This window comes from Hyla sarda, chromosome 2, assembly GCF_029499605.1.
Source record: "Hyla sarda isolate aHylSar1 chromosome 2, aHylSar1.hap1, whole genome shotgun sequence".
Lineage (NCBI taxonomy): Eukaryota > Metazoa > Chordata > Amphibia > Anura > Hylidae > Hyla > Hyla sarda.
In genome coordinates this window covers 182,326,626-182,345,505 of record NC_079190.1, presented here as the reverse complement: position 1 = coordinate 182,345,505, position 18,880 = coordinate 182,326,626, and the positions used below count along the sequence as shown (strand labels likewise).

At 46.6% G+C, this 18,880-nt stretch overlaps 1 protein-coding gene across 1 annotated transcript in view; it reads left to right on the top strand.

Moving 5' to 3' along the window:
• Positions 1-1,332: 1,332 nt before the first annotated feature.
• The window catches only part of NIPA2 (NIPA magnesium transporter 2), a 31,473-nt gene continuing 13,925 nt past the window's right edge, over positions 1,333-18,880 (top strand). The window contains exons 1-2 of the mRNA XM_056555873.1: positions 1,333-1,556; positions 18,307-18,553. Coding sequence (XP_056411848.1) covers positions 18,415-18,553 — 139 coding nt within the window. The 5' untranslated portion in view covers positions 1,333-1,556; positions 18,307-18,414. The remainder of the gene's footprint in view (positions 1,557-18,306; positions 18,554-18,880) is intronic.

Here is an 18,880-nt window from a genome sequence, read left to right as displayed (position 1 = left end):
AAAAGGAGAAGGCAGCAGCTTCTGCCCAACTACCTCTCTCTGCTAGAAAAGCTTAGTGGAACAGCTTCTTGGATTCAACTGTAAGTGTTTATAAATACATTTGCATATTAATACAGAGGAGTCGGAAATACAAAAAACTGCGGAGTCGGAACATTTATCTACTGACTCCACAGCCCTGGGTACTCTTTAAAAGGAACCAATCATCAGATTTTACCCTATATAACGCTTGGCAAAGCGTTATTATAGGGTAAAATATTTATTTTCGCCATTCCCGGGGGACGCTGCTGCCCCCAGGGATGGTGAAAATATGAAGTTATAAACTAGTCACCGCCGCCGTAAGTAGTCACCTGGGCGGGGAGCTCTTCTCCCCTACTCCTGTTCTTCGGCCGTCAGCGACGCCCCCTCTGCTTGATTGATGGGCCGTGTCATCGCTCTGCTCCGTCTGTTCAGCGAGCGGAACGATGATGCGGCCCATCAATCAAGCGGAGGGGGCGTCGCTCCCGGCCGAAGAACGGGAGTAGATGAGCAGGTGACTACTTACGGCGGCAGCGGCAGTGACTAGTTTATAACTTCACCATCCCTGGGGGCAGCAGCATCCCCCGGGAATGGCGAAAATAAAGATTTTGCCCTATGTAACGCTTTGCCAAGCGTTATATAGGGTAAAATCTGATGATTGGTTCCCTTTAACTGTGAGTGTCGGAATCTAAAACAAAAATCCAGAAAATCACATTGTATGATTATTTTTGCATTTTATTGCATGACATCAGTATTTGATCACCTACCAACCAGTAAGAATTGTCTCTCACATACCTGTTATTTTGTTTTCTTTAAGAAGCCCTCCTGCTCTCTACTCATTACCAGTATTAACTGCAATTGTATAAAAGACACCTGTCCACACAATCAAACATTATAGTGTAGTGTTTCCCATCCATCCAACTGTGGCAAAACTACAACTCCCACCATGCAAAGACAGCCAAAGGCTGTCCCAACATCCCGGGAGTTGTAGCTTTGCAACAGCTAAAACAGTGGCCTCCATCTGTTTAAAAACTACATTTCTCAGCATGCCCAGAGAGCCAAATGCTGTCTGGCCACGCTGGGAGTTGTAGTTTTGCAACAGCTGGGGGCACTCTGGTTGGGAAACACTGGTGTAATGTATAGTGTAGGTTCCTTGGCTTTGTTGTATGTTATGCTCTTGTGCTACAGCCTGCGCTGCCGCTTACTATGTTTTTGTATTTGATGACTGATTGTAAATAAAGCTATTCTCATTTGAAGCTCTGGTTTTAGCAGAGTTCTCTACAGGCCATAGCCCGCTGAGCCCGTGCAGTGACCCGTACTGCCTTGTCTCAAGTGATCGCGTTTTGATAAAGTTAGTTGAAGAGTCGGTCACATGTCCTGTCCCAGGTCCTCGCTAGCTGTGTGCGGTGGCGGAAGCAGGAAGCTGGCGGAGCCGGAGTGACGTCAGGCCCGGACCTGGGAACAGCCTGCTGTGGACCCATGGAGATAGCGGCTCCGCTAGGCGGAAGGAGAGTAAGGGACGGACGAGGAGCGGGAGACAGGTAATGGCGCCCTTGTCCCCGCATACTCCGTAGTTTCCTGTCCTGTATACCTGTATTCACACACATACCATTACCAGTGGTCATGTGACTGTAGCACTGTGTACCATTCCAGATTGTCAGCACTGGCTCCGGACTAGGGTGACATTGTCAGGCGATCTGTAATAACTGGCCCCTTGTGTTGTCATGGAGACATCTAGACTGTGTACTGCACCATGACAGATCCTCCCCTAGGGCACAGGGGGGCACGTCTGGTCATGTGATGTCACTAATTCTTTACAAGTATGTTTGATGGCAAGACTAGAAGAGTGAATGAGGGCATCCCTGAGGGTCATCAGCCTTCACAAGAGTTGTCACCAGTGTCTGCCCTTCACTGAACTCATGGCAAGCCTCAGCATTGACACCCCTGATGGGTGTGCCATTCACCGCCCCAACACCAGAAAGTTCTTCTCCGCTGACGGTTAGGCTGGGGATAGGCGGGCCCTGTAGACGGTCAGGCTGGGGATAGGCGGGCCCTGTAGACGGTCAGGCTGGGGATAGGCGGGCCCTGCAGACTGTCAGGCTGGGGATAGGCGAGCCCTGTAGACTGTCAGGCTGGGGATAGGCGAGCCCTGTAGACGGTCAGGCTGGGGATAGGCGAGCCCTGTAGACTGTCAGGCTGGGGATAGGCGGGCCCTGTAGACGGTCAGGCTGGGGATAGGCGGGCCCTGTAGACGGTCAGGCTGGGGATAGGCGGGCCCTGTAGACGGTCAGGCTGGGGATAGGCGGGCCCTGTAGACGGTCAGGCTGGGGATAGGCGGGCCCTGTAGACGGTCAGGCTGGGGATAGGCGGGCCCTGTAGACGGTCAGGCTGGGGATAGGCGGGCCCTGTAGACGGTCAGGCTGGGGATAGGCGGGCCCTGTAGACGGTCAGGCTGGGGATAGGCGGGCCCTGTAGACGGTCAGGCTGGGGATAGGCGGGCCCTGTAGACGGTCAGGCTGGGGATAGGCGGGCCCTGTAGACGGTCAGGCTGGGGATAGGCGGGCCCTGTAGACGGTCAGGCTGGGGATAGGCGGGCCCTGTAGACGGTCAGGCTGGGGATAGGCGGGCCCTGCAGACGGTCAGGCTGGGGATAGGCGGGCCCTGCAGACTGTCAGGCTGGGGATAGGCGGGCCCTGCAGACTGTCAGGCTGGGGATAGGCGGGCCCTGCAGACTGTCAGGCTGGGGATAGGCGAGCCCTGCAGACTGTCAGGCTGGGGATAGGCGAGCCCTGTAGACTGTCAGGCTGGGGATAGGCGAGCCCTGTAGACGGTCAGGCTGGGGATAGGCGGGCCCTGCAGACTGTCAGGCTGGGGATAGGCGGGCCCTGCAGACTGTCAGGCTGGGGATAGGCGGGCCCTGCAGACTGTCAGGCTGGGGATAGGCGAGCCCTGTAGACTGTCAGGCTGGGGATAGGCGAGCCCTGTAGACGGTCAGGCTGGGGATAGGCGAGCCCTGTAGACGGTCAGGCTGGGGATAGGCGGGCCCTGCAGACTGTCAGGCTGGGGATAGGCGGGCCCTGCAGACTGTCAGGCTGGGGATAGGCGAGCCCTGCAGACTGTCAGGCTGGGGATAGGCGAGCCCTGTAGACGGTCAGGCTGGGGATAGGCGAGCCCTGTAGACTGTCAGGCTGGGGATAGGCGGGCCCTGTAGACGGTCAGGCTGGGGATAGGCGGGCCCTGTAGACGGTCAGGCTGGGGATAGGCGGGCCCTGTAGACGGTCAGGCTGGGGATAGGCGGGCCCTGTAGACGGTCAGGCTGGGGATAGGCGGGCCCTGTAGACGGTCAGGCTGGGGATAGGCGGGCCCTGTAGACGGTCAGGCTGGGGATAGGCGGGCCCTGTAGACGGTCAGGCTGGGGATAGGCGGGCCCTGTAGACGGTCAGGCTGGGGATAGGCGGGCCCTGTAGACGGTCAGGCTGGGGATAGGCGGGCCCTGTAGACGGTCAGGCTGGGGATAGGCGGGCCCTGCAGACGGTCAGGCTGGGGATAGGCGGGCCCTGCAGACTGTCAGGCTGGGGATAGGCGGGCCCTGCAGACTGTCAGGCTGGGGATAGGCGGGCCCTGCAGACTGTCAGGCTGGGGATAGGCGGGCCCTGCAGACTGTCAGGCTGGGGATAGGCGGGCCCTGCAGACTGTCAGGCTGGGGATAGGCGGGCCCTGCAGACTGTCAGGCTGGGGATAGGCGGGCCCTGCAGACTGTCAGGCTGGGGATAGGCGGGCCCTGCAGACTGTCAGGCTGGGGATAGGCGGGCCCTGCAGACGGTCAGGCTGGGGATAGGCGGGCCCTGCAGACGGTCAGGCTGGGGATAGGCGGGCCCTGCAGACGGTCAGGCTGGGGATAGGCGGGCCCTGTAGACGGTCAGGCTGGGGATAGGCGGGCCCTGTAGACGGTCAGGCTGGGGATAGGCGGGCCCTGTAGACGGTCAGGCTGGGGATAGGCGGGCCCTGTAGACGGTCAGGCTGGGGATAGGCGGGCCCTGTAGACGGTCAGGCTGGGGATAGGCGGGCCCTGTAGACGGTCAGGCTGGGGATAGGCGGGCCCTGTAGACGGTCAGGCTGGGGATAGGCGGGCCCTGTAGACGGTCAGGCTGGGGATAGGCGGGCCCTGTAGACGGTCAGGCTGGGGATAGGCGGGCCCTGTAGACGGTCAGGCTGGGGATAGGCGGGCCCTGTAGACGGTCAGGCTGGGGATAGGCGGGCCCTGTAGACGGTCAGGCTGGGGATAGGCGGGCCCTGTAGACGGTCAGGCTGGGGATAGGCGGGCCCTGTAGACGGTCAGGCTGGGGATAGGCGGGCCCTGTAGACGGTCAGGCTGGGGATAGGCGGGCCCTGTAGACGGTCAGGCTGGGGATAGGCGGGCCCTGTAGACGGTCAGGCTGGGGATAGGCGGGCCCTGTAGACTGTCAGGCTGGGGATAGGCGGGCCCTGTAGACTGTCAGGCTGGGGATAGGCGGGCCCTGCAGACGGTCAGGCTGGGGATAGGCGGGCCCTGTAGAAGGTCAGGCTCTGGATAGGCGGGCCCTGTAGATGGTCAGGCTGGGGATAGGCGGGCCCTGTAGAAGGTCAGGCTCTGGATAGGCGGGCCCTGTAGATGGTCAGATTTGGGAGAGGTGGGCCCTGTAGAATGTCAGCCCCGGGATAGGTGATCTTGTAGAACCCATCCTTCCTCTCTACCCTGTTCCAATGTGTGTTTATTCATTACTGGGATCTGCTGGTACTTGTGATTCCTCAGAGTTCCAATGTGTAATTATGTGTTTGAAGGTTTAGGTTATATTTCCTCTGTGCCCCTCTGTGCTGTAGATGTAGGGATCGTGCACACTACAGACATTTGTCTTATAAATTCCAAGCAGGTTCCACTTGTATCAGCCTCCTCATTCTGCTGCTTAGTTCACACAAAGTTCTGTGGTGGAACTTCTGACAAGGAATGGGATTCCTCCGAAACGATGAACATGTTGATTCTTTTGGTGGAATCTGACTAGAAAAGCCTATTAGTCAGTAGGACTTTGAATTTCAGGGGTTAACTTTGGCGTCAAATTTTGCGCAGAATTAATGCCAATTACTCACAGAATTTCCTTAGTGTGCATGGGGCAGCAGAATCCCATTGAAAATTTGGGACTTTGCTTCAACTGAATTTTTTAGCTGATTTTTTTCCGCTGGATTCTGTTCTATCTTTATCAGTGTTTCCCAACCAGTGTGCCTCCAGCTGTTGCAAAACTAGAACTCTCAGCATGCCCAGACAGCAAACAGCTGTCCGGGCATGCTGGAAGTTCTAGTTTTGCAACAGCTGGAGGCACACTGGTTGGGAAACTCTGGTCTACGTGATAAGCTATCAATGTGTTAAAGGGGTTGTGCGCTGCCCTGGCTTTCGGAGCTCTGCACGCAGTGTACGGAAGTTCATTACACCGAACGCTCTGTGCGGGCTTCCGTGTTCGCAGCGTGACGTCACATGGTCCCCTCGTGATGTCACGCCCGCCCCTCAAAGAAAGTCTATGGGAAGGGGGCGCTACCGCTGTCACGCCCCCTACCCATAGATTTTGGTAGAGGGGGCGGGCGGCTGCGAACATGGAAGCCCGCACACAGCGTTCGGAGTAATGAACAGCCAGGGCAGCGCACAACCCCTTTAAAGGACATCTGCAGCGGTACAAACACTTATCCCCTATCCTCAAGATAGGGGATAAGTGTTTGATCGCGGGGGGTCCGAGCGCTGTACGGGGCCGCGGCTCTCCCGTGCAGGGGCGTGCCAGCCGCAGCATGACGTTGCGGCCGGCACGCCTCCTCCATACATCTCTATGGGAGAGGTGGAGAGGCAGCATTCGTGCCTCCCCGCATCCCCCATAGAATTGTATGGGGACGGGGAGGAGACGGGGCGTCACCGCCGACCTCTAGGTCGACGCTACGTCACCATGGGCCCTAATGCCGGCGCCCCGTTAGGGAGATCGAGGGGGGGTCCCAGCGGTCGGACCCCCCGCGATCAAACACTTATCCCCTATCCTGTGGATAGGGGATAAGGCTGGGTTCACACCACGTTTTCAAATACGGTTACCGTAAACGGTTTTCCGCTAAAAAACGTATGGCAAAAACCGTATGCAACCTTATACAACCGTATGACTCCAAATTAAAACGTATACGGTTTTTCCCCGTACGGTTCTATCCGTTTGCATCAGTTTTTGCGCGCGGTTTTGCTATTTTGTTGGAATCAGTTTTCCAGCAATTTAATAAAGTTACTATTGTTGTATTGAAATTCCAATCTGCGCATGTGTCAACTCCAAAAACGGATTGGAAAAACCGTGTGCAACCGTGTTCTGAAATTCTGTGTACGGTTCTCATAGACAACAATGTTAAAATAACCGCATACGGTTCGCATACGATTTTCCAACCGGAGGCAAAAACGTGGTCGACAGCGTTTTTGCCTACGGTTGAAAAATCGGCAAAACCGTATCCGAGGCAAAACGGATGCAACCGTACACAACATTTGGAATACGGTTTACAATGCATTCTCTATGCATACGGTTTCGGATACGGTCGTATACGTTTTTTTGCGGAAAACCGTATACGGTTACCATATTTGAAAAACGTGGTGTGAGCCCAGCCTAAGTGTAATTCCGCTGCAGTTGTCCTTTAAAAGTTTTCCAATGGAGTACCCCTTTAATCAACTGGTGCCAGAAAGTTAAACAGATTTGTAAATTACTTCTATTAAAAAATCTTAATCCTTCCAGTGCTTATTAGCGGCTGTATACTACAGATGAAATTCTTTTCTTTTGGGATTTCTTTTCTGTCTGACCACAGTGCTCTCTGCTGACACCTCTGTCCATTTTGGGAACTGTCCAGAGCAGCATAGGTTTGTTATGGGGATTTTCTCCTGCTCTGGACAGTTCCTGAAACGGACAGAGGTGTCAGAAAAGAAATTCCTCTGTAGTATACAGCTGCTAATAAGTACTGGAAGGATTAAGATTAATATATATATATATATATATATATATATATATATATAAGTAATTTATAAATCTGTTTAACTTTCTGGCATCAGTTGATTTAAAAAAAAAAAAAAAAAGCTTCCATCGGAGTACCCCTTTAAAAATGTTCATGACTGCCCACGTGGAGGATTTAGCAGTATCTGTCCCCGCCCCATCATGGAAGTACATGCCCCCTAGCCTTCCTATCTGCTATAGTATTATGGTGTCCAGAGCTATAGACTTTCCATTAATGGAATAACATATACATGATGGGAAAACAATTTAGTGGTGGCTGTGCTGCCAGCATGAGGTAATAGCTGTGCTGCCAGGGGAGAGCTGCGTTAATCATTCAGTTGCCTCATTGTGGCACTCCCTAGAGGTCATGCTGCTCCTCCAGGATCCAGATCCTTGTCATTATGTGGTGTCTCAGGGGAGATCTGGGCATTGTTTAGTCTTGTAGCACCAGGAGAGCATATGTGCGTGAGATGCCTGCAGCTTGGGCCCTCACCATTGTGCCCCTCTCTTTACTGTAGGATTCATATTATAGGATTTTATCACGTCTTATATTTAAGGTGCTAAGTTTTCAGTATATGACTCCTTATTAGGCTGCGTTTACACCTGCAGGTTTGGTTGGGTTTTTCTCACAGTATCCATCATTTTCCACCAAATTTAAAGGGGTACTATTTTGGTTGAAATTATTTTATCTACCAGGACAAGTGGATTTTCTTGAGGGACAAGTAGATTGTGTTCCGCTTTAGTCCCTTGGGCAAGTATTTTTTTTTATTTCCACACCCCTGTATACACTGCACACCTTGTTAATTTTAGGACAGGTACATGCTGGCGTACCCACTAAATTTTAAAATTTATGTTGTGTTAAAATAAAATAAGAATTTTTGCAGACTACGTAAATAACCCCTATGTGGCACTAAAATGTTTTACTTTAAAAAAAAAAACATCCATAGTAATACAGCCTCGTGCACATTTTGGGGTGGGTAATGTATTGAGCTAGCTATATATATATATATATATATATATATATATATATATATATATATATATATATATATAATTTTTTTTTTTTTTTTTTTTGTGGGTTGACTATTGTTTATGTGCCTGTTGGTGCTGCGCTATCTTCCTTCCTGACATAAACTCCGCCCTCAGCGCAGCGACGCAAGACTCCGCCCACCAATGTCACAAAATGTGTGATCAAAATTTAACAAAAAAGCCTCCAGAGTACGGACATTCATGGTGCAGCATAGTATGTTTTTAATATTTTTTTATTTCTGAGGAGGGTGAATGGGTTGTTGTGGGATAGTTGGAGTGCAGCTATTTAGTGGCAGGCAGGCCAGTCAGGGTGTCACCCGATGCGGTACACCCCCAACCCCCCCCCCCCCCCTCACTACTGGTAATAAAGGGTAGATAAAGAACTTTGGCTGTTAAAGGAAAACTGTCAGGTTGCTCCCCCGCACTGACCAGCGTACTGGCTGGTAGTACGGGGGACGCTGATCAGTTTGATGCTTACCGTGCCCAGATCCGCCCCGTTCGGCCATAATCTTCTATTTTCGGTATATGCTAATTAGGTGCTAACTTGCACCGGCCAAGCTAACTGGCACTCTGATGTCAGTGTTTTCTATTTTCCTTGCTTGGCTTTAACAGTCTCCAACGGGTTTATGAGGTTATTGTCTAAGCCTGTTAACTCCTTCATGTCCTAATTGGCATGTGATAAAGGGAATGATGGTAATCCTGTGAGTTTATCCTTATGGATATGGAAATATGAGTATCCCTGGATGTTCCATGGTGAAATGTTATAGGGTGCCTCTATAGGACAGATTGGTTACATGTCCCCCTTGGATGAGTGAGGCTGCTGTCACCTGTGGAATAGGCCCAGCCATCAGCCAACCAGCCTACAAACAAGCAGACACTTCCGCAGATCACTAAAGCTTATTGGCTGCACGCCTCTCCAGTGATTGTAGTAAAGGGCTGCACAGAACATGGCAGTCATTTGTGTGGCCCTGCCTGCATGATGATCGAGCCTAGACTCCTAACAAACACAGACTGGCCCTCACATCAGACACTGGTGTGTCCACACAATACTAATCTTACATTAAAGGGGAGTTTAACCCCTTAAGGACTCAGCGTTTTTCAGTTTTTGCACTTTCGTTTTTTTTCCTCCTAACCTTTTAAAAATCATAACCCTTCCAATTTCCCACCTAAAAATCCATATGATGGCTTATTTTTTTGCGCCACCAATTCTTCTTTGCAGTGACATTTCTACTTTGCAGTGACAGTAATTTAACCCAAAAATCCACAATAAAACGGGGGGAAAAAAATTATTGTGCGACAAAATGTAAAAAAAAATGCCTTTTTGTAACTTTTGGGGGCTTCCGTTTCTACGCAGTGCATTTTCCGGTAAAAATGACACTTTATTCTGTAGGTCATACTTTTAAAATGATATCCTACTTATATAGGTTTGATTTTGTCATACTTCTGAAAAAAATCATAACTACATGCAGGAAAATTTATACGTGTAAAATTGTCATCTTCTGACCCCTATAACTTTTATTTTCCGCGTACGGGGTGGTATGAGGGCTCATTTTTTTGCGCCGTGATCTAGGGATCGACCGATTATCGGTATGGCCGATAATCACAATTTTGGGCATTATCGGTATCGGCAATTATCTTGCCGATAATGCCCTGCACCGCGACCGGCACCCCCTCGACCCGCCACACCGCACCCCCAACCCACCGCACCGCGTCGCACCCCCCACCGTGATGCTGGGCGGTATACCGGTATGGATTTTTGCCCATACCGCTATACCGGTCGGGCCCCTCCCCCACCCTCCAAGTCAATAAAAAAATTAAACTTACCCGTAATTGGGGTGGTCCGGGCCATCCATCCTTTCTGTAGTGTCCGGGGGCGTTCCGGGTGAAGAGTGAGCCGGTCCGGGCTGTCCTTCTTCTCCCACGGTCTTCTTCTCCACTCCGGGCAGGCTCCGGCCTAGTATGCTGCATAGACGCTGCTACGCCGTGACGCCAGGTGCGTCGCTGCGCACGGGCGTCACTGCGCAGCGGCGTCTATGCAGCGTACTAGGCCGGAGCCTGCCCGGAGTGGAGAAGATGACCGCCGGAGAAGGACAGCCCGGACCACCCTCCACCCGGAACGCCCCCGGACACTACATGAACGATGGATGGATGGCCCGGACCACCCTGACAGATAGGGGAGAGAAGCAGGTGGCGGCGGCCTATGGCCCCGTAAAAGCCACTGCAGATCATTGATTTAAAGCGCCCGCTTTAAATCAATGATCTGCAGCGGTGTCGCAGGGGGTTAAATAGCCGATAACTTATACCGGAATATCGGTATAAGTTATCGGCTATCGGCCCTAACCTGCACCGATTATCGGTATCGGCCCTAAAAAAAACGATATCGGTCGATCCCTACCGTGATCTGAAGTTTTTATCTGTACCATTTATTGTTTTGATCTGACTTTTTGATTGCTTTTTAAACATTTTTTAATGGTATAGAAAGTGACCAAAAATACGCTATTTTGTACTTTGGAATTTTTTTACGTGTACGCGATTGACCGTGCGGTTTAATTAACAATATATTTTTATAGTTTGGACACTTACGCAAGCGGCGATACAACATATGTTTATTTTAATATACTCTGTTTTTTTATGGGAAAAGTGGGGTGGTTCAAACTTTTATTACGGAAGGGGTTAAATCACATTTATTAACACTTTTTTTTTTCACCTTTTTTTTTTTTGCAGTGTTATAGCTTCCATAGGGAGCTATAACACTGCACACACTGATCTTTTACACTGATCACTGGCATGTATTAACATGCCATTGATCAGTGTTATCGGTGCTTGACTGCTCCTGCCTGGGTCTCAGGCACGGAGCAGTCATTCGCCGATCGAACACCGAGGAGGCAGGTAGGGATCCTCTCGGTGTCATGTAAGCTGTTCGGGATGCCGCGATTTCATTGCTGCGGTCTCGAACAGCCCGACTGAGCTGCCGGGATACTTTCAGTTTCATTTCAGACATTGCAGACAACTTTGATTGCCATGTCTGAAGGGTTAATACAGGGCATCACCGCAATAGGCCGCTGATGTCCACCGGGACTGACCCGATAAGACGCGGGGTCACCGCGTGACCCCGCGTTATATCGCGGGAGCCGGCGCAGGACGTAAATATACATCCTGCGTCGATAAGGAGTTAATAGATTTGCAGATTACTTCTATATTAAAATATTAATCCTTCCAGTACTTATCAGCTGCTGTATGTGCCAAAGGAAGTTGTGTAGTTCTTTCCCGTCTGACCACAGTGCTCCCTGCTGACACCTCTGTCCGTGTCAGGAACTGTACAAAGCAGAAGAGGTTTGCTATGGGGATTTGCTTCTAATCTGGACAAATCCTGACATGGACAGAGGTGGCAGCAGAAAGCACTGTGGTCAGACAGAAAAGAACTACACAACATTCTGTCGTATACAGCAGCTGTTAAGTACTGGAAGGCTTTAAGGGGTACTCCAGTGGAAAACCTTTTTACATTTTTTTTTTTTTTATCAACTCGTGCCAGAAAGTTAAACAGATTTGTAAATGACTTCTATTAAAAAAAAAAATCTTTACCCTTCCAGTACTTTTTAGAAGCTGTATGCTACAGAGGAAATTATTTTCTTTTTTTTTTTATTTCTTTTTTTGTCTTGCTCTCTGCTGACACCTGATGCCTGTATCAGGAACTGTCCAGAGCAGGAGAAAATCCCCAGCAAACCTATGCTGCTCTGGAAAGTTCCTGACACAGACAGAGGGGTCAGCAGAGAGCACTGTGGACAAGACAAAAAAGAAATTCAAAAAGAAAAGAATTTCCTCTATAGTATACAGCTGCTAAAAAGTACTCGAAGGGTAACAATTTTTTTTTTTTTTTTTAGAAGTAATTTACAATTCTGTTTAACTTTCTGGCACCAGTTGATTTAAAAATAAAAAAAACGTTTTCACACCGGAGGACCCCTTTAAGATTTTTAAAAAGAGGTACCGTATGTAGATGCTGTGACACCATGTTTCCTTCTGCCAAGCATCTGGAAATGGCCTGGGCAGAGGCGGGTGTGTTATTAAGGTGCCACCTATGTCTGGATGTAGAACAAGGAAGCTGTGGGAGCTGCTTGTGCTTGTTGGTGGATTAAGCAATCCTCTTTGCATTCTTGTGTGTGTATATAGTCGTCCCTTAATGTGCTTCTCCTTGTCTGAACCTCCCTCTAGATCTAGTGAAGTGTTAAGAAGACTATGTGAAACACAGAGCTCATTCTTAGGACGGTGTCCGTAGCCTGGCTGAATATTATCTATCTGCTGTTCTTACTAGGGATTGACCGATATCGATTTTTTTTAGGGCCGATACCGATAATCTTTGGACTTTCAGGCTGATAGTCGATAACTTATACCGATATTCCAGTATAAGTTATCGGCTATTTTTCTCCCCCCTCCCCCCCCCCCCGCCCGCCCCGATGAAGCTCCTGTAGAACTGCAGCGGCAGAAATCCATGAACTGCAGCGGCTTTTGCGGGGCTAGAGACCGCTGCCCGCTTCTCTCCCCCTGCCGGTCCTGGGGTCCGCCTGAGTCCAACCACCCCCGCTGTTCCCCCCTGCCTATCCTCTGGCCAGAGACTGCCGCCGCCCGCTTCTCTCCCCCTGCCGGTCCTTAGTCCAACCACCGCCGCTGCCCCATTGCCTCCCCCATCCCCGGTTTTATAATTACCTGTTTCCGGGGTCCGCGCTACTTCTGGCTCCAGCCGCGTCCCGAGCTGTCACTGTGCGCACTGACGGAGACATCGTGTCAAGGACGTCAAACGTCATTGCGCAGAGCAATAACACAGGACGCCGCAGGAGCCGGAAGTAGCGCGGACCTTGGGCTCCGGGAACAGGTAATTATAAAACCGGGGATGGGGGAGGCAATGGGGCAGCGGCGGTCTCTGGACGGGGTGGTGGGGGGGTGGCGTGCGGGGGCGGGGCATTATTGGATTATCGGCAAGGTAATTGCCGATACCGATAATACCCAAAATCGTGAATATCGGCCGATATCAGCCAAACTGATAATTGGTCGATCCCTAGTACTTACATTGCTATGACTGCATGGAGGTTATATGATCTGCTTTTCTACAGATGCATTATGCCGTCTCCTGTAAATCACATGGTCCTCCATAAACCTATCTTGGTCTGTCTTCTTCAGCTATTGATAGAGTACTCTCTGCAAAATGAAAGCAGAGCGCCGTTGGTTGCCATGGCAACCGGAGGACTGACAGTGGCCTCCGTTGTCATGGCAACATGAGTGATCAGTCCCTACCTAAGTTAGGGACTGATCTATCCTATGCCTGTCAGTACTGACAGATATAGGCATAATTCAATGGAGTACAGATGTGTACTCCATTGAATTATGTGTATAAGGCTAAGTTTCCACTTTTTTTTTTCCTGGCAATTTTTGGAAAACTGCCACTGCAGTTTTCGAGCCAAAGCCAGAAGTGTATTCAAAAGGAATAGGACATACAAAGGAAGGACTTCTCCTCCCTTATGGATCAACTTCTGACTCAAAAACTGCAGTGGCAGTATTCCAAAAACTGGCAGAAAAAAAACCAAGTGGAAACTTAGCAAAAAAAATAGTAAAAAAATAAATAAATAAATTAACATAAACTAAAATTTGAACAATAAGTGAAAAAAAAGTGAAAAAATGTAAGAAAAAGTGAAAAAAAATAAAATAAATTTATATATAATACACACCCAAAAACACACCCACAAATAGTCCCCCCCCTCCCCCCAAAAACGACAACATGTCCTGCAAAAAGAGTCCTCACACAATTGCGTCAGTTATGGCTCACAGAATACAGCGACTTACGAACGTGATTTTTTTTTATTTACAAAAATAGTTTTTAAGCTATAAATGAACTAAAATATTTTAAAAAAAAGTATATACATTTTGTATCGCCGTATCAACCTGCAGAGTAAAGTTAACATGTCATTTATAGTGCATGACGAACGACCTAAACATTTTTTTTTATAAAAAAACATCCGCAGAATAGATATTTTTTATGTATACCACCTCCTAAAAAATTAAAATCTGTTACATGTACCCCAGAATGGTACCAATGAAAGCGTCAACTTGCCTCCCAAAAATATTTTTGCACCCTCTGCGACTTTAACTGATGCCAACAAAATATCCTAAACTGAAAGGAGGCTCCAAAATCCGCACAGCGCACCTTCATGTCTGAAGACTGTGTGAGAGACCCGTAGCGCACAAAGGCCACACATGGGATATTTCTACATACGTCAGAATTCAGGGAATAAATCTTGAGTTTTATTTCTTTGTCAACACCTACTGCGTTACAGAAAAAAATGGATTAAAATGAAAAAAGGAAAATTTTTAATTCAGCCTCCACTTTGCTTTCATTTCTGTGAAACGCCTAAAAGGTTAATGAACTTCTTTAATGTCAATCTGACTACTTTAAGGGGTGCAGTTTTATAAAATGGGGTGATTATGGGGGTACCTAACATACAGGCAAAATCGCGGCATCTCTAACAGCTTACAGGACAGCAGGAGGGCCCCTACCTGCCTCCTCGCTGTCCGATTGCTGAATGACTTCTCAGTGCCTGAGATCCAGGCATGAGCAGTCAAGCGGCAGAATCATCGATCACTGGTTTCCTATGAGAAACCAGTGATCAATGTAAGAGATCAGTGTGTGCAGTGTTATAGGTCCCTATGGGAGCTATAACACTGCAAAAAAAAAGTGGAAAAAAAAGTGAATAAAGATCATTTAACCCCTTCCCTAATAAAAGTCCCCCCCCCCTTTTCCCATTAAAAAACAAAAAAAACAGTGTAAATAAAAATAAACATATGTGGTATCGCCGCGTGCGGAAATGTCCGATTTATAAAAATATATAGTTAATTAAACCGCATGGTCAATGGCGTACGCACCAAAAAATTCCAGAGTCCAAAATAGCGTATTTTTGGTCACTTTTTATATCATGAAAAAATAAATAAAAAGCGATCAAAAAGTCTGATGATTGCAAAAATGGTACCGCTAAAAATTTCCGATCAAGGCGCAAAAAATGAGCCCTCATACCGCCCCATACGCAGTTAAATAAAAAAGTTATAGGGGTTAGAAGATGAGAATTTTAAATGTGTAGTTATGATTTTTTCCAGAAGTTCGACAAAATGAAACCTATATAAGTAGGGTATCATTTTAATCGTATGGACCTACAGAATAAAGAGGTGTATATTTTACCGAAAAATGTACTGCGTCGAAACGGAAGCCCCCAAAAGTTACAAAATGGTGTTTTTTCTTCAATTTTGTCTCACAATGATTATTTTTTTCCGTTTTGCTGTACATTTTTGGGTAAAATGACTGATGTCATTACAAAGTAGAATTGGTGGCGCAAAAAATAAGCCATCATATGGATTTTTAGGTGCAAAATTGAAAGAGTTATGTTTTTTTTTTAAGGTAAGGAGGAAAAAACGAAAGTGCAAAAACGAAAAAACCCTGGGTCATGAATGGGTTAAGGTGAAAATGGGCTTGGTCCTTAAGGGGTTAAGGTCAAAACAAGCTGTTGAGTAAAGGGATTCATTTAGTTATTCCTTGTTTTAATTTCCTTTTTTCATTTATATATCTGAATAATGTCTTATCCCCTTTTTTCACAGACTGAGCTAGTTTTTCTTCTGCCTGCGCTTTAGAAGTTCTTATAACTTGCTTGGCCTCTTTCTGCCTAATCTTGTAGATTTCCCTATCATCGTTGCTCTGTATATGTGTGTGTGTGTGTATATATATATATATATAGAGACGACGTGGTATGACATAGGCAGACCAAACAGAATGAATGGCACCAATCATGGGATGCTCAGAGAAGGGTTTAGAATGAAATAAATGTGTAGCAATTAATGTGTGGGCTATAGGGGTACGATTCAATACAAAATGTTCAAACTCCACCCACAACTTTGATGTGTCTAGAAGCCACAGAGACTTCAATTGGTCCATAATAACCGCTTTATAGTAAGACGCAATAGATGGACAGCTGATTCCTCCATTTTTAAGGGATGGGTACAGGTAAGATGTCTTAATTCTGGACTTCCTTCCTTTCCAAATGTATTTCATAAGTAGTGCCTGCAGAGATTGAATGTATCGGTAGGGCAAAGTAATCGGCACATTTCTGTCGTCTTTATCATACCGCACACCTGGAAGCCCCAATAGGAGTATTAGAAGCCCTTATACCCCACCTCACGTTAGAAGCATGGATACATAAGGGAATACACAAAATAGGAGATGTATGGGATGGAGAGAAATGTGTATCCTTTGATGATTTGCACCATTCATTCGATATCTCTCACAAAGATTTCTATAAATTTCTCCAAGTCAGACACGCCATGGAGACTGTACAGGTACCTCTCTCCACTGTTAACTCAGAATTACATAACTGGTTTTCTCAAGGGGGTTACCATAGAGGAGGCATATCTTGGTGTTATAACTTCTTAGTCAATAAACATGGTGTAATAGAAGATATGAACAAAACTAGATGGGAACAAGATTTAAATGTGTCATTCTCGGATGACCAATGGAGTAGAGCCCACTCAGTTGTACCCAAACTTTCTAGGTGCGTGGCCCACTTGGAGACATCCAAAAAACTGCTATATAGATGGTATTTAGTCCCTGACAGACTAGCCAAATTTACTTCTTCTTCGGAGAAGTGTTGGAGGTGCAAGGAGAGAGGTACCTTCTATCACGTATGGTGGCAATGTCCCAAAATAAGTGTGATGTGGAAACGTATAGGTAGATTAATGTCTAGCATTTGCGGCTTCCCTGTCATACTGAATCCAGCTCTAGCTCTGCTTAATGTAGATATAGACCAATATTCTTCTTTCCATAAGTCTATAATTATTCATGTATTAATTGTCACTAGATTTCTCATAGTTAAGTATTGGACTTCATCCCATATTCCATCCATTAAAGAGATCGTTTCTAAAGTTAATCTTAATGGGTGGCACGAATATAAGGTGGCTTCGGCTTGTGACAGGGAGGCTGAATTTCTTACTAGATGGGATGTTTGGTTACAGGGCCCACATAATACAATACAGATATAACGGATAATTGAGGTACTCTGTGAGACCCTGGTATACTTGGGTTTGTACTCATACAGTAAACTAAGACCCGGAAAAATAAAAAGAGGAAAGGTAAAGAAGGAAAAAAAAAAAAGGAAAAAATAAGACAAAAGTATTTTATGGATATTTTACCTATTTGATGGATAGAACTTGTGCAATGTGTTAGTTATCTTATGTTGTTATTTATTTACACTTTCAGAGAGGTGTCTCACCTCCTTATATGTTCTAAGTGTATTGTGTTCTACTTTTTGTATATGAAAATCTTTTCAATAAAAAAGTATTGTTATAAAAAAAAAAATATATATATATATATATAATTACTAAATGCTAGCATTTTGTTTTTTATGACTTTGGCCACTACTGCTGAGTACTGCCATTTCCATTGTTCTGCTCAATCATACGAATAAAACAATGGACCACATTAAAGAGGTTATGCTGGATTAAAAAAAACTGCTGATTTCTTCCAAAACCAGTGCCCCATCTGTCTTCAGGTTGTGTGGTATTGTAGCTCAGTTCCATTGAAGTGAATAAAGCCATGTTGTAATACCACACGCAACCTGAGGACAGGTGTGGTGCTGTTTTATTTTTTATTTTTTTTAAATAAGCTTTGTTTTTCCTGCATATCCTTTTTAACTATAAAGGGTCTGTTTTTATTCTTCTGGAGTGCTGGGCATGGTAAAGACAAAGTAGTGCAACATGCTGTGCTTTTTTTGTTTTGGATTTTTTTATGGAATCTCAGTGGAGTCCTTCTTATGGAACCACTAACACAACCATGAACAGGGCCTTATCTGTTGTACACTCTACCTTGTCAGATTTGGGTTTAAGGTTGAAATTGACCTTTTTGTGTCACTTTCCTAAATATGTTGCAAGTCCTAATACTAAGCCTTATTCTCTTTATTTGGTAACCAGTCATTACCTGCATTCTGGCAGCATAGTCACGAGAACATTGGCCGAGTACACAAGGTCATCGATATGATAGATTACTCTGGTTACGCCCATCGTCTGCTGAGCATTTTGCAGGGAAGGATATAGCCTTTTACTCTTGTAGTTATGTGTCCTAGTACCTTGTGCCCTTCATGTGTATTAATGATTATAGTGACGGCACCTTTACATCACTTTGTTACTTAACTTTCCTTACTGTCTTTCACAGATATAACAGAAGATTCCTGACCAGAAGTTAATGTGTGGAGATATATATATATATGTATCTGAGCTGGTAGCACAGACACCGATGTTGGAAAACTAATATATCTTCAGGATGGGTCAAGACAAAGGAAAATATGACTTTTATATTGGGCTTAGTCTCGCGATTAGCTCAAGTATATTTATCGGTGGCAGCTTCATACTGAAGAAGAAAGGGCTGCTGAGACTGGCGAGAAAAGGCTCTATGAGAGCAGGTATATAATGGGTCTTTTAATAAAATTGAGAAATTCAGACCTCTAGGCACAGTTAGCATTTTGTGCTAGTGTGTGTGTGGGGAAAAAAATGAGATGGGAGATGTGGCTGGTATCTAAATATAATGTGCTTTATTCAAATATATTGCTAATATAGTTGGTAATATAGTCGATATATATAGGTTAAAAGCAGTATAGCATAATGCCACATAAAAAATGGTTTTAAAATGATGGTACCATTCTTTGACAAGAAAAAGTTAGAATCACTTGTAAAATGATGCATAATAAAAATAGAGTAAAAATAGTAGCACCGTTGTAAATACAATTGTG